The 13,426-nt window shown below is 37.1% G+C and overlaps 1 protein-coding gene across 1 annotated transcript; it reads left to right on the forward strand.

Annotated features, from left to right (window-relative positions):
• The first annotated feature begins 1,344 nt into the window (after positions 1-1,344).
• On the forward strand, positions 1,345-3,234 carry LOC133335706 (uncharacterized). Its single transcript, XM_061544007.1, has one exon. The coding sequence runs from the start codon at positions 1,345-1,347 to the stop codon at positions 3,232-3,234; it is 1,890 nt and encodes a 629-aa protein (XP_061399991.1).
• Positions 3,235-13,426: the final 10,192 nt, after the last annotated feature.

The raw sequence follows: 13,426 nt of genomic DNA on the forward strand, positions 1-13,426 counted from the left end.
AATTTTCTCGAGGACCTGCCGAGATGTTGGCGTTGATTTCTAAAGAGTATTTTCTCAAGGATAGTCATTGATGTAGGCGTGGATTTCTAAAGAATATTTTCTCAAGGATAGGCCAGGATGTAGGCGTGGATTTCTAAAGAATATTTTCTCAAGGATAGGCCAGGATGTAGGCTGGATTTCTAAAGAATGTTTTCTCAAGGATAGGTCAGGATGTAGGCGTGGATTTCTAAAGAATATTTTCTCACGGATAGGGCAGGATGTAGGCGTGGATTTTTAAAGAATATTTTTAAGGCCCGGATGTAGGCTGGATTTCTAAAGAATATTTTTTCAGGGATAGGCCAGGATGTAGGCGTGAATTTCTAAAGAATATAGGCCCGGATGTAGGCCAGGATAAGGCGTAATTTTAAAGAATATTTTCTCAATGATAGGCCAGGATGTAGGCGCGGATTTCTAAAGAATATTTTATAAGGATAGGCCAGGATGTAAACGCGGATTTCTAAAGAATATTTTCTAAGGATGGGCTAGGATGTAGGCGCGGATTTCTAAAGAATTTTGCCTAAAGAATGGAATTTTAATCAATATTTTCTCAAGGATAGGCCAGGATGTAGGCATGAAAGTTTTATCAATATTTTCTCAAGGATATGTCAATAAATAGGCGTGGAATTTGAATTAATATTTACTCAAGGATCTGTCAAGATATAAGCCTTGACATTTAAAGAATATTTTATCAAGAATATTTCAAGATATAAGCCTGGATTTTCAAAAAAATTTTGAAAAAAATATTTTTTAAGAATCAAGTATAGATCAGGATATAAACCTGGAATTTTAAAGAATATTTTCTCAAGAATAGGTCAGGATATAAGGCTGAATTTTTCAATTATATGTTTCAGGAATAGTCCAAGATATGAGCACAGGTTTTAAAAACAAATTTTCAAGATTTTTGAAGAATATTTATCAAGACCCTGTCAAAATAACTGGCAATGGTTGGAGATTTTAAAATCATCCAGATATAGAACATCATATAAGTATCCTCCCTCTAAATCTCTCACACCCTTCCTCTCTTCTCCGCCTTTCGATTTCTTTCTCATTTTCCTAAATCATCGCACCCCATAATATTATCCACTCGATATCATAACATCTGCATGTAATTAAATACTTACAAATTAATTGTAAATAAACCAAAAACCGATTTTGTTTATGGCTTGTTTGACAAAGTTTTCACATTCCAATGGCTAGCTGGCTGGCTGTCGGACATTTGCAGGACAAACGAGTGCTAAACGTTTGCACAAATCAGTTGTTCATCAGCCGGGTAACATCGAAACATAGCGCAACTACGACAACGAAATGGCTCTCAACAGCACCATAGCTCTGCTAATGCTGTCTTCGACCGCATCCACTACGATTTCCAATGAAACGGGAGCCTTTCCACAATTGGTGAATAGCAGTTTCCTCATTGACGTTGTCAGCAGCATCCATGACCTGTATAATTTCCATAATTTCGTATTCTACATATCGGAACGTTTGGCCATGGATACGGATACGGCAGCGGACTTTTTTCAAAATTTTTGGGATACTTTTCCGACAGTGCCGCTGATTGTTATGATAAATAATTCACATGTGATGGATGGATTTTTGAGTACCCCATCGCTGTGTTTAGTTCTGACCACGGAACGTGATGATCCTATCATGGAAGTGGCAGCCTATAGCTTGAAAGGAATACGTCATTTTAAGACAATTTTTGTCCTGTTTCCCATTGAGGAGAATGATGATTTTTATCAGAGCTTCGAAGACTATAATCGATTTCATGAAACCATACGCGTGCTTTACGATTGGGTGTGGATGAAACAGTTCATTAATACGGCACTGATTACGGTGCGGAATAATGTTTTCATACTAGATCCATATCCAACACCCACCTTGGTGAATATTACGGAAACTTGGAATCCGGAGAGTTTTTTTGTGAATTATAGTGGAGATTTTAAGGGTTATGTGATAAATACCCCTATACGTTATGATCTCCCGAGGGTCTTCTATATGAGTCGTCCTCGTATTGGGGCCAGGACGAAACATCAGGTAACTGGAGTGTCGGGGAAAATTTTTACCGCTTTTGTACATTCCATCAACGCCACCTTTAATGAGACCTTGACAGATGGTCAGGAAACGGAAGCGGTGGATATTAACAACGTCATTAAAATGGTCGAAGAAAAACATTTGGAGATAAGCATGCATTCCTACACCGGCATGATTGGAGCTGGTGGGGGTAGTAGTTATCCGATTGGCATCAATGATTGGTGTATAATGGTACCATATCGTAATCGTTCACCCGAACACATGTATCTGCAGAATGCCTTTCAAGAACACACCTGGTTGCTGTTGACTTTTAGTATTTTCTATATTACCATTGGCATATGGCTGTGCACGCCATCGAAGTCACGGGATTTGAGTTTGTCATTTTTGCAAGCCATCTGTTCCACCATACTCATCGTGCCCCTGAGAATCCTTGTGCTACCCACTGGTCATATGCGTTTCTTATTTATTCTGCTGTTCCTTATGGGTTTCTTCATTACCAATTTGTATAATTCGAAATTGACCAGTTTCCTGACCACCACCACGGAGCAGCCACAAATCAATACGGTACAGGATGTCATTGATGCCGGTTTGAAAATTATGATCATGGATTATGAATATGACATTGTGGCATCGAATAATTATCCTCAACGATTTATGGATCTGGTGATGACGGTGAGTAAACCCGTAATGGATGAGCATCGTGATAGTTTCAACAGCAGTTATGGCTACAGTGTTCCATCGGATCGTTGGAATTTTCTAGATATACAACAACGTTATTTGAGGAAACCATTATTTCGTTTGTCGAAAATTTGTTTGGGGCCTTATTATCATGTTTTCCCCTTGCAGCGAGATTCTCATCTGGCTTCTCCTCTGCAGTCGTTCATTATGTTCGCTTCGCAATTGGGTTTGATAAAATTTTGGAAAAATGAAGCCTTTGCCGATGCCCTCTATTTGGGTTATGTTCGCATGATTCTGATCGATGAAACTTTAATGCCTCTGAGTACCAGCTTCTTTCGTTTCATTTGGTATGTCTGGTGGTTGGGTTTAATGTTGAGTGGTTTCGTATTTTGCCTGGAAATGAAGAGAATAACGTGGCAGAGGGTGAGGGATGTTTGGATGAAATTTTATCGTAAATTATCGGAAGATGTTTATGAAGTGGAATAGCAACAAAAAATAAAATGTGGAATGAAATATTTGAGAATTTTTAAATTTTTTGTTGTATTTGAATTTGGATTTTTCTGGGAAGATTACGAGCTTCTTTTAAGTATATCTTTACGAAGCACCTGAGATTGAAAAATGTACTGGCCTTTCATAGAATGTGTTCTATTTATGGAAGGCTTCTAAAAGGATTTCTGGCCACAGAAAATGTATTCTATCTGTAGAAATACAACCTTCAATTTATGTCGGGAAACCATATTGTAAGTACGCTCTACAGGTATCTATACGTAAAATACCTTTTATGATTTTTATCATGAACAGATGAGGTTTTCTAAAAACAGGGTGACCTACTAGAGGTATTTTATAGACCGGAGGCCTACAAGTATTTAATAAAAGAACACCTCTTTCTATCGACAGTAGCTCTTTTCCAATTCTTTTACAGACATTCTTCAGGTCTGCTTTATAAATGTACCATCTATCGACAAGTAACATTCAAGAGATTTTCCATATACCTATGGACCTTCTATCGACATTGAACCTTAAACACATCTATGCAGGTAGCCTTCAACAGATCCTCTATGCACAATTTAGCTTTAGAGGGCATTCTATAGTCAGACGACTTCCAACACCATTTTTTTCTAGATTTTCTATAATTGAAAAGATTTTGCAGGGCTTTTACAGAAGTCTTTGTTCAAGTCTTCTATAGAAAAAAGTTACCTTATATAGAATGCAGACAGGTTTTTTATGCGCAGTATGCCATCTAGAGACATTATATAGATAGAAGAACATTAAATATTCTATGAAGAGAAACGTATCTTTAGACAAAAAGCCTCCTATTAAAAAATCAAAAAGAAGACAATCTATGGACTGGACATCGCCTAGAGGCATTCTATAGACATCAGACATTGACAAAAAATCTTCTATAGAAAAGAGGCATCCGTTATAAAAATATGTTTTTCTATATACAGAAAACTTCTGTAGTCCATCCTGTTCATTTATAGAACGGCATAGGTATTCTATATAAATTAATCCTATAGGTCTTGTAGGACAGAAGGCATTCAGGAGGTCTTCTATATACAGAAAGCTTCTCCAGATAGAAGAAATTTAAAATTGAGACATTTATAGATCTTCTATAAAAATACCATTCATAGATACTCTACAGAAAATGCAATTTTCTTTAGGTTTTCTATAGAAAAGAAGAATATAAAAGTTCCCTCGAGGGGATGTCTTTTAGTCTTCTGGAGGCTTGCGACCTTCCGCAATTCATTTATAAAAAAAGAGATCCCATAGGTATTTTATGGGTAGAAGACCTCCATCAGGTCTTCTATAAGCTGAAGAGCTCTTCCAAATGTAATAGAAAACCTATAAAAAAATACCTATAAACATCTTCAGGTCAGACAGGTCTTCTATAAAACAAATCCTATAAGTCTTTTATAGATAGACAATCATCTTCAGATTTTCTGTAGAAAATAAGAATCCTGTGTGCGAAGATATCTCTCTTGTCTTCTGCATATCAATAATCATTTTATAGACAAAAGGCTTCTGCAGAATTTCGCTAAAAAGAAGATAATCTAAAACCGGGAACCTCTTGTCGGCCTTCCGCAAAGAAGAATTTCTAGATATCCCAAAAGCCTTCTACAGTCAGCATACCTCTACTAGATCTACTCTAAAAGAAGATCTTCTTGAGACGTTATACAGAACAAAATCAATAAAAGCCAAACCCTTATAGTGTTTTATAAAAAGTAAATCCTATATATAAAAAACTTCTCTATTATACAGAAAAGACGCTCAGCGGGTCATTTATAAAAAGAAATTTCAGGATTTCTCTAGAAAAAATAAATATTTGTGTAAATCTTCTTCTTAAGTCTTCTATATAGTGGACCCTCAGTAAACGCTGTACATAATGTTTTCCATACGCCTTCTAAAGATTTTAACTTCAAGAAGGTCTTCTGTCGCCAAAATTTTCCATATTGAAATTTCAAAAATTCCTGAAGGTATTGCCAATTTATGGAGGAAGTATAAGGCAAGGGTGGCAAGGCTTCTCAAGCCCGGAAAGAGACCTCCCATTCTTGCTTTGAAATATCCTTTTCGATTTTTTACATAAATTTTTTAGCTTAGGTCTTTCAATAAATGTATGCCTAGTAAAATATTTTATGAGTATTTAACAGACCACAGAAATTAGCCTTAATAGAAGAGTCGAATAGACTTACCAATATTATATCCTGCGAAACATATTCAACTTTTTTCCTAAAGAAATTAGAAAATCCTCACTTCCTCCTCCAAATAATCCAAGTCAATATTTTCCAATCTTAGCCCAACAACAACAACAACACCGCAATGACCACTTGACACCAAAAGTGATTTATAAACTGTAAACGGAATTTTGTTTATAAACATTTATTAGCCATTAAGGCAGGTGTGTGCTACCTTTATTTTTTTTCCATTGTCAGCACCTTTGCAACATTGTAAGCGACAAAATTTGCAACCCGGTTATTAAAAACTTCAACACACAAATTAAATAATTAGATAATTAAAGGGTTTGGGCGCGCGCACACGCACACACTCACTCAACCACATCAAAAAAAATCCCGCAAGCAACAAAAATTGGGAAAAAGGATTTTGCAAAAACACAACAACATTAGCGGATACAACTACAACGCGGAAAGTGATACATTTAACGAATATGCTATTAAATGGTACAATCGGCCTATTGCTGCTCATAACGGGGAATTTCATGGATCTAACCAAGAAAAATAGAATTCATAAGGAAATCGGAAAAATGAATTGCAACTTAACATTGGAAATTGTAAACGATTTAAATAATCTGAATCCAATGACGAATATTATCTTCTTCATATCACCAAATTTGGCAACAGATTGGGGGCGCAGTGTGACCCGGGAATTTTTCATCGGCTTTTGGCAAAATCTGCCACAAACTCCAAGGACCATAAAAATTAGTAATAAACAAAGTTTAAAAGGATTTGTGAGTGTGCCCTCAATGTGTTTGGTGCTGACGACCGGGGGAGAAGACAGCATTATGGAAACTGCAGCCAGGGGCTTGAAGGGAATACGTTTTATCCCGACAATATTTGTGTTATTTCCAATTCTGGAAACCATGGATGATAGGCAGACAATTGAAGAGATTTTTTCATGGGCATGGAAAAAACAATTCCTCAACGCCTTGCTGATAACCATGCGTGATAATATTTTCATATATGATCCCTATCCCCAGCCAAGGGTTGTGAATATAACCGGCAAATGGTCAGCAAATAATTTTATGAATGAGGAAAATCGTCGCGATTTTAAAGGTTATGTTATACACACCCCCGTGCAGCAGGATTTACCCAGAGTTTTTTATATGAAACGGCCGAATACAACAACTCTCAGTGGCATATCGGGAAATTTAATGGCAGCTTATTTGCAATCCGTTAATGCCACTCTGAATGACACTGCGGCGGAAAATGGCAGACAAGGCATACCCGGAGAACCGACAAATATATTTGATCTCATAGAGCTGGTGGGTAATAAGACCCTGGAAATCAGTGTCAATTCGTATACGGCCATGTTGAAAACCCTGTCGGGAATTAGCTACCCTATTGGTATCAATGATTGGTGTCTGATGGTCCCATATCAGAATCGGACCCCAGCATATAAATTCTTACGGAAAAGTTTTCAACCCTCAACCTGGTTACTGATTGGAATTACATGTCTCTACATTACCGTGGGAATATGGTTATGTTCTCCCTTACAACACCGGGATCTTAGTGTATCCTTTTTACAAGCTATCTGTTCCGTACTGCTTATCCCCCCATTGAAGATACTACAACTTCGTGTGTGGAGGATTCGATTATTTTTCATTTTACTCTTTATATTTGGTTTCCTCATCACCAATATGTATCTAACGAAAATGGCCAGCTTTCTAACGGCCTTTACGGAACCCCGCCAACTTGATAGCATTGAAGATATCATTTCCGCCCAACTACCCATTATGGTCATGGATTATGAATATGAGGTTCTACTGGAATATAATTTCTCGCCAAAATTTATGGATCTAATATTGATTGTGAACAAATCTCAAATGGATGAACATCGTGATCGTTTGAACACCAGCTATGGCTATAGCAGTCAAACCGATCGTTGGCAATTTCTCGATATACAACAACGTTTTCTCAAGAAGCCCCTGTTTCGCCTATCGAAAATTTGTATCGGGCCTTTCCATCATGTCTTTCCCGTGCAAAAAGATTCTCATCTAATACGGACTTTACATAATTTTATACTCCTCTCTTCGGATATGGGTCTACTCGATCACTGGGTAAAGGAATCATTTGCGGATGCTTTATTTTTAGGTTATGTTAAAATGTTTAAACTTGAAGATCCTCCCATACCGTTGGATTTGAATTTTTTCATTTCCATTTGGGAGATATGGCTGATCGGTGTGGCTTTAAGTTCGTTGATATTTATTTGTGAATTGAAGTGGATTGTGTTGTGTAAAATTTTTAAGAGAATTTGTATTTATTTAAAGAAATTGAAGAATAAAATATTTGAAATTTAATAAAAGAAAAGAAAATTGTTTTAATTTGAAGAAAAATCTCAGGAAGATGGGTAAATAAAAAAAAACTAATAAAACATATTTTATGAACATATAAAAGGCTATTAATTCTAAAAAAGCTCTGCTAGGACATTAGCAGACACTCAATGATATAATCCTTCTCCTGCTAGGAGCCCAAAAACATCTCAGCCAATTGAGTATTCAATTCACATAAAAAATCTGAATACCTCCAATTTTTTTTTTAATTCCCTTCCTAAACTTTCAATATCATGGCCTTACATCCAGCTAGCCAACTGGCCAATCCTGCTATTAGAAAACCCCTCCCACAAGCAAAAAAATACGCAGATAATTGAAATAAACATTTATCCCAGAACTGGGGCTTTTGTCATAGTCACTTTTCGGCAGGCCTTCTTATGGGCTCTCCTTCTATTCGCATAGACATTGTCCTGCCTTATTTCGATAGATGGAGTCAACGATTTTTTCTCATACAGGGACTCGTAATTGTTAAAATTTGTTTCAGATTTCGACACCTTAGCTTCCATGGAGTTCTGTGCTAGATTCACCACAGTCCTTATGCATTAAAAGTTATTGTTTGGCGCATTAGATCTCCAAACTAAGTAGCTCTAAGATTTTCCGGTACCAAGGGCCCTATATTTCCGTTGTTCCATTAAATACCTTGTTCCATTCAAAATGAGAAAATTTTACTGCAATACAAAAAGCCCACAACAAAATTAACAATTTCAAAACCAATTAAATTTCGATTTAATTAATACATATGAAACTTGGTTTTGAACTTCGCCACAATAGAAATGTAAAATTTATTATTAATCCAAAAAACAATTGTTTGCAACTTCACTCCTTGTTGGCATTTCCTGCTCTAACATTTCGAGAACACAAAACTGAATTCATTTCATGACTGGATCTAATTTATTTAATTTTTGAGTGGCAAAATTTTTAATCGAAGGAGAATAAACGTTTACGAGTGTCAATCATTTGTTCTGTTGTTAGGAACAGAGAGGTGGAAAAAATTGTTTAAAATGGGTTAGACAAAACATAGCTAAGGCAAAATTCTGAAAAAAATTGAAAAAATCCCACCTAATAAGTTATTTGCGTATACAAAAATCTTCAGGCTCCTTAAAAGTCCTTTTTACATAAAAATATCCTCTGAAACCTGGGACGTAAAAAATGCATATCAAGAAATAATTTTTCTACAGAAAATTATTCCACAGATAGCCTATTCTCTATACGAAATAATCCTCAACATTATCATACAAATAGTCATATGCCCCCTTAGATTTTTTTTTTGTCCAAAGAAAAAAAAAATCATCGAACTAATAAAAAATCTGAATCGGTCCCAATTTTTTCTATAAATATGTAAGAAAGAATTCCCCTTCTGGATCACCCTATTTTTTTTAGAAATTTGTAGGTATTCCCCTTCCGTACTCCCACGCCTTTTCTCAGCAATTTTGTTGAAACTTTCAATTTCATGGCCTAGCATCCAGCCAGTCAGCCGACCAATGCTGTCATTAGAAAACCCTCCCACAAATTTTTTGCAAAAAATACGCAGATACTTGAAATAGAAAAGGAAATAACAATAAAAAATCACATTTCCGCATCACAACAGTTCGACATCGATTGCAGTTAACAGTTACAGCGTAATGGCCCTGAACACTAGCATAGCATTGCTAATATTAACCTCAAATACCTCAAACTGGAGCAATGAATCGAAACGAGTCCAGCCACCACAAATGGTCAATAGCTCTTTGCTAATCGAAATCGTGAGCCGTTTACATAGCATACATAATTTTAATAATTTTGTATTTTTCATATCGGAACGTCTGACCAAAGATACCGATACGGCAGCAGAATTTTTCAATGATTTTTGGGATGTGTTTCCCACAATACCGATAACCATTAAAGTGGATGATGCCCAGAATATGGAGGGATTTCTGAATATACCCTCACTGTGTATGGTATTGACTACCGAACCGGAGGACCCCATAATGCGTGTGGCATCGATTAGTTTAAAGGGTACGCGTTATATAAGAACGTTGTTTATATTATTTCCCCTTACTACGGAGCAGAGCATTGAGGAGGAGAAGGGGGAAGAGCAGACATTTCAGAAGGAGGTGGTCAAAGAAAACACAAATTCAAGTGAAAGCCTCTATGAAACAATAGGCCTCATCTATAAATGGGTGTGGCGAAAACAATTCATCAATGCCGCCCTGCTAACCATTGACAATGGCATTTTCGTACACGACCCCTATCCCGTACCGAGTATTTTGAATTTAACCAACAACTGGACGGCAGAACAATTTTTTCTTGGCTCCGAATTGAATTTTAAAGGCTATGAAATTCGTACACCCATACATCATGACCTGCCCCGGGTATTCTATATGACCCACCCACGACGTTTCATTACCAAGGACCACTATGTCAGCGGAGTGTCGGGTAAACTGTTCACCTCATTTGTGAATTTCATCAATGCCACCTTTAATGAGACTACAACCCATGAACTGGGCACCCAGCCCGTCAATTTGAGTGACATTATTCAGAAGGTGGGTAAAAAACATTTGGAAATAAGTCTCCATTCCTACACGGATATGCTGCCGAAGAAAAGTGGCACCAGCTATCCCATTGGCATAAACGATTGGTGTATAATGGTGCCGCATCGAAATCGTGCCCCTGATCATGTTTATTTGAGCAATACTTTTCGACTCTATGCCTGGTATTTGGTTTTCTTCAGTGTGGCCTATATAACGGTAGGCATTTGGATATGTACTCCAGCCCCCAAACGCGATTTGGGCCTCACCTTCATACAGGCCATCTGCTCGTTGCTGCTAATACCACCTCTGCGTGTTATAACCATACCCTGTGCCCGTATGCGTTTCATTTTCATTATCCTCTTCATTTTGGGTTTTATCACCACCAATTGGTATGTCAGTAAAATGGCCAGTTTCCTGACGGCCTACAAGGAACCGCCACAAATCAATACCATCGAGGATGTCATCAGAGCCAAACTGCCCATAATGATAATGGCCTATGAGTATCAGGTGGTGAAAACCTATAACTTTCCTCAAGCATTTTTGGATTTGATTATAAATGCAACTAAACCCGAAATGGATATGCATCGTGATCGCATGAACACAACCTATGGCTACAGTACCCAAACGGATCGTTGGAATTTTATAAATCGACAACAACGTTATCTCACAAAACCGGTATTTCGCCTATCGGATATATGTATTGGTCCGTATTATCATATATATCCCATACAAAAAGATTCACATTTAGCCAAACCGCTACAATTGTTTATATTGCTGGCCTCCGATGTGGGTCTAATCGATCATTGGGAAAATGAAGCCTTTGCCGATGCTCTACATTTGGGTTATGTCCATATGATGACCGTAAATGAAACATTGCCACCATTGACATTGAGTTTTTTTCGTTCGATTTGGATCCTATGGAGCCTGGGTATGACATTAGGTGTTGCCATATTTATTTATGAATTTAAAGGGCGGGTAATTTATCGGAAAATTTTGGAATTTTATGAAATTCATGTTAAAAATTTTTGCAATAAATTAAATGAAATATAGGAAAAAATAAGAGAATTAATAATTTTACTCCTCCAAAAAAAAAAAAGGGATCACATGTTTTGAGTAAACTGAAAACCGATTTTAATAAACTTCAACTTGTGTCCTCTTCAAAATGATGGAAAGGTCTCAAAAGGACTAGTTTTATCCTCTACTCCAAAAAAGGGTGCAATATTTTCTGAGAAAACCCTTAGTGGTTTAAAAATAAAAGGTTCAACAGAGGTCTCGCCGAATCTGTACTAAAAACAGAGTTTATTATCTTGAATGTTCAAAATGGCGCCCAAATGGATGTTATGCTACTTCGGTATGGCGTTAAGTGTTGCCACACTTCTTATGAATTTAAATATCTATACCGAATCAATATTAAAAACGGAGTTTATGATCTTGAATGTTCAAAATGGCGCCCAAATGTGTCAGAATGGAAAGAAACGTATTTAAAACCACAAACATTTTTTCTCAATTTGTTTACGTTTTAATAAGGACTTCTATGGACAAAAGACCTGCAATTCCGCAAGAACAAAAACCGGGAATAATAGTTATAATCGACAGAAAAAATCCTAATAAAGGTTTTTATACACCAAAAAAATTCTAAATTGCACTATAGGCTGAAGAGCATCTACTTCTGCGAATTTCTAAATTCAAAAGGCTTTCTACGGGTCTACAATGGATTGAAATGATCCCCACAACCCTGATATTTCCTGTAGACTGAAAATTTTACAAAGACCTTCTTAGGACTGAAGCTTTTCTGCTGGTTCTTCAATACACAGAAGTCCTCCTGTATGTTAGGGCCTCTTATAGGGTTTCTATGGATAAAGCGTGCCCTATAAATAAAATATATGATTTTAGGTTCTACATTTCATTCTAAATTATATCTATCGAAATATGGCTTAAGCTTTCATCCTCCAAAAAAATTCCCCCCAATGTGCTGTAAATTCACAATTATTCCACTGCCATCCAAGTTGAACGCACGAAAGGAAGTTCAAGGACACAATGTTTCGATTTTAAAAACAACTTATTAACAAATCCCCGAATACCTTACAGCATGTTTTCGAAAAACAATTACTACAAATCCCAATGGAACATTTGGATGAGCCATCGACGTTTTTCGTTGGTCCTGCATGTAAGCTAAACGGAACACAGGCATTTCGTTCGTCAATTTCAACGAGTAATGAATAGTTTACGGCAAAATACGTTTAACACCACCTGGGATACCTCTTTCCTGATGGGGTATATAATACCATTGATGAACATAGCCAGTATACCTGAAGTTCTTTGGTTTGTATCGGATCGTTTGGATGCCGAAAGCCGTGATAATTTAGAAAACTTTATGTTAACATTGCATTACAAAACCTTTGTTCCGCAAAAGGTACTAACCCACACGAAAGATGATCGGATTGTGCGTACGGATAGTAAGAGAAATTATTTGGGAATTGTACTCACCACTTCGGCCAATGATCCGATAATGGAGGTCCACAATTTGGTGCTCAAAGGACGACATGGATATTTAAATTTTGTTGTACTCGTAAAGCGAATAGATGATTTTCGAACGGCTGAGGATACCCTGTATGTACTGGAGAGAAATAATTTCGCCATGGCTCTGCTCTATGTTGGCTATTTGAATGGTTCATCGGATTTGTATGCCATCACCAGCTTCCCTGAGGTACATATTGAGAAGCGTACGGATTTGTTTGCTTACCTCCGAGTCGCAATGAATAAAATAGCCAGTGGTGGTTGGGATGCTCTTGGTTATAAATATAAAACCCCGTTACGTCAGCAAGTACCGTATGTGTTCGAAGGCCATGACCACTTGGGAAATTCGTTGCGACGTGGTATTTCCTATAATATTCTGAAACTATTTTTGGAATATGTCAATGCCTCGCTGGAAGTGTATGAAATGCCCAAGGACCCGCTGGGCGGAGACGTTATCAATATGCGTGATGCCCTGAACTTGGTAAGGCAAGGAGAGGTGGTGTTATTGGGTCATGCTTATGCCCTATTTCAACCCGACGATAATATTGACATCAGCTATCCGATTATGGTGGTGCGTTGGTGTATC

This window comes from Musca vetustissima, unplaced genomic scaffold, assembly GCF_032173495.1.
Source record: "Musca vetustissima isolate MV318-11 ecotype Yass unplaced genomic scaffold, APGP_CSIRO_Mvet_v1 utg7804, whole genome shotgun sequence".
Lineage (NCBI taxonomy): Eukaryota > Metazoa > Arthropoda > Insecta > Diptera > Muscidae > Musca > Musca vetustissima.

What these genes read in the sequence shown, in the direction of transcription:
- LOC133335706 (XM_061544007.1), top strand. Translation starts at nt 1,345, where the DNA reads ATGGCTCTCAACAGCACCATAGCTCTGCTAATGCTGTCTTCGACCGCA.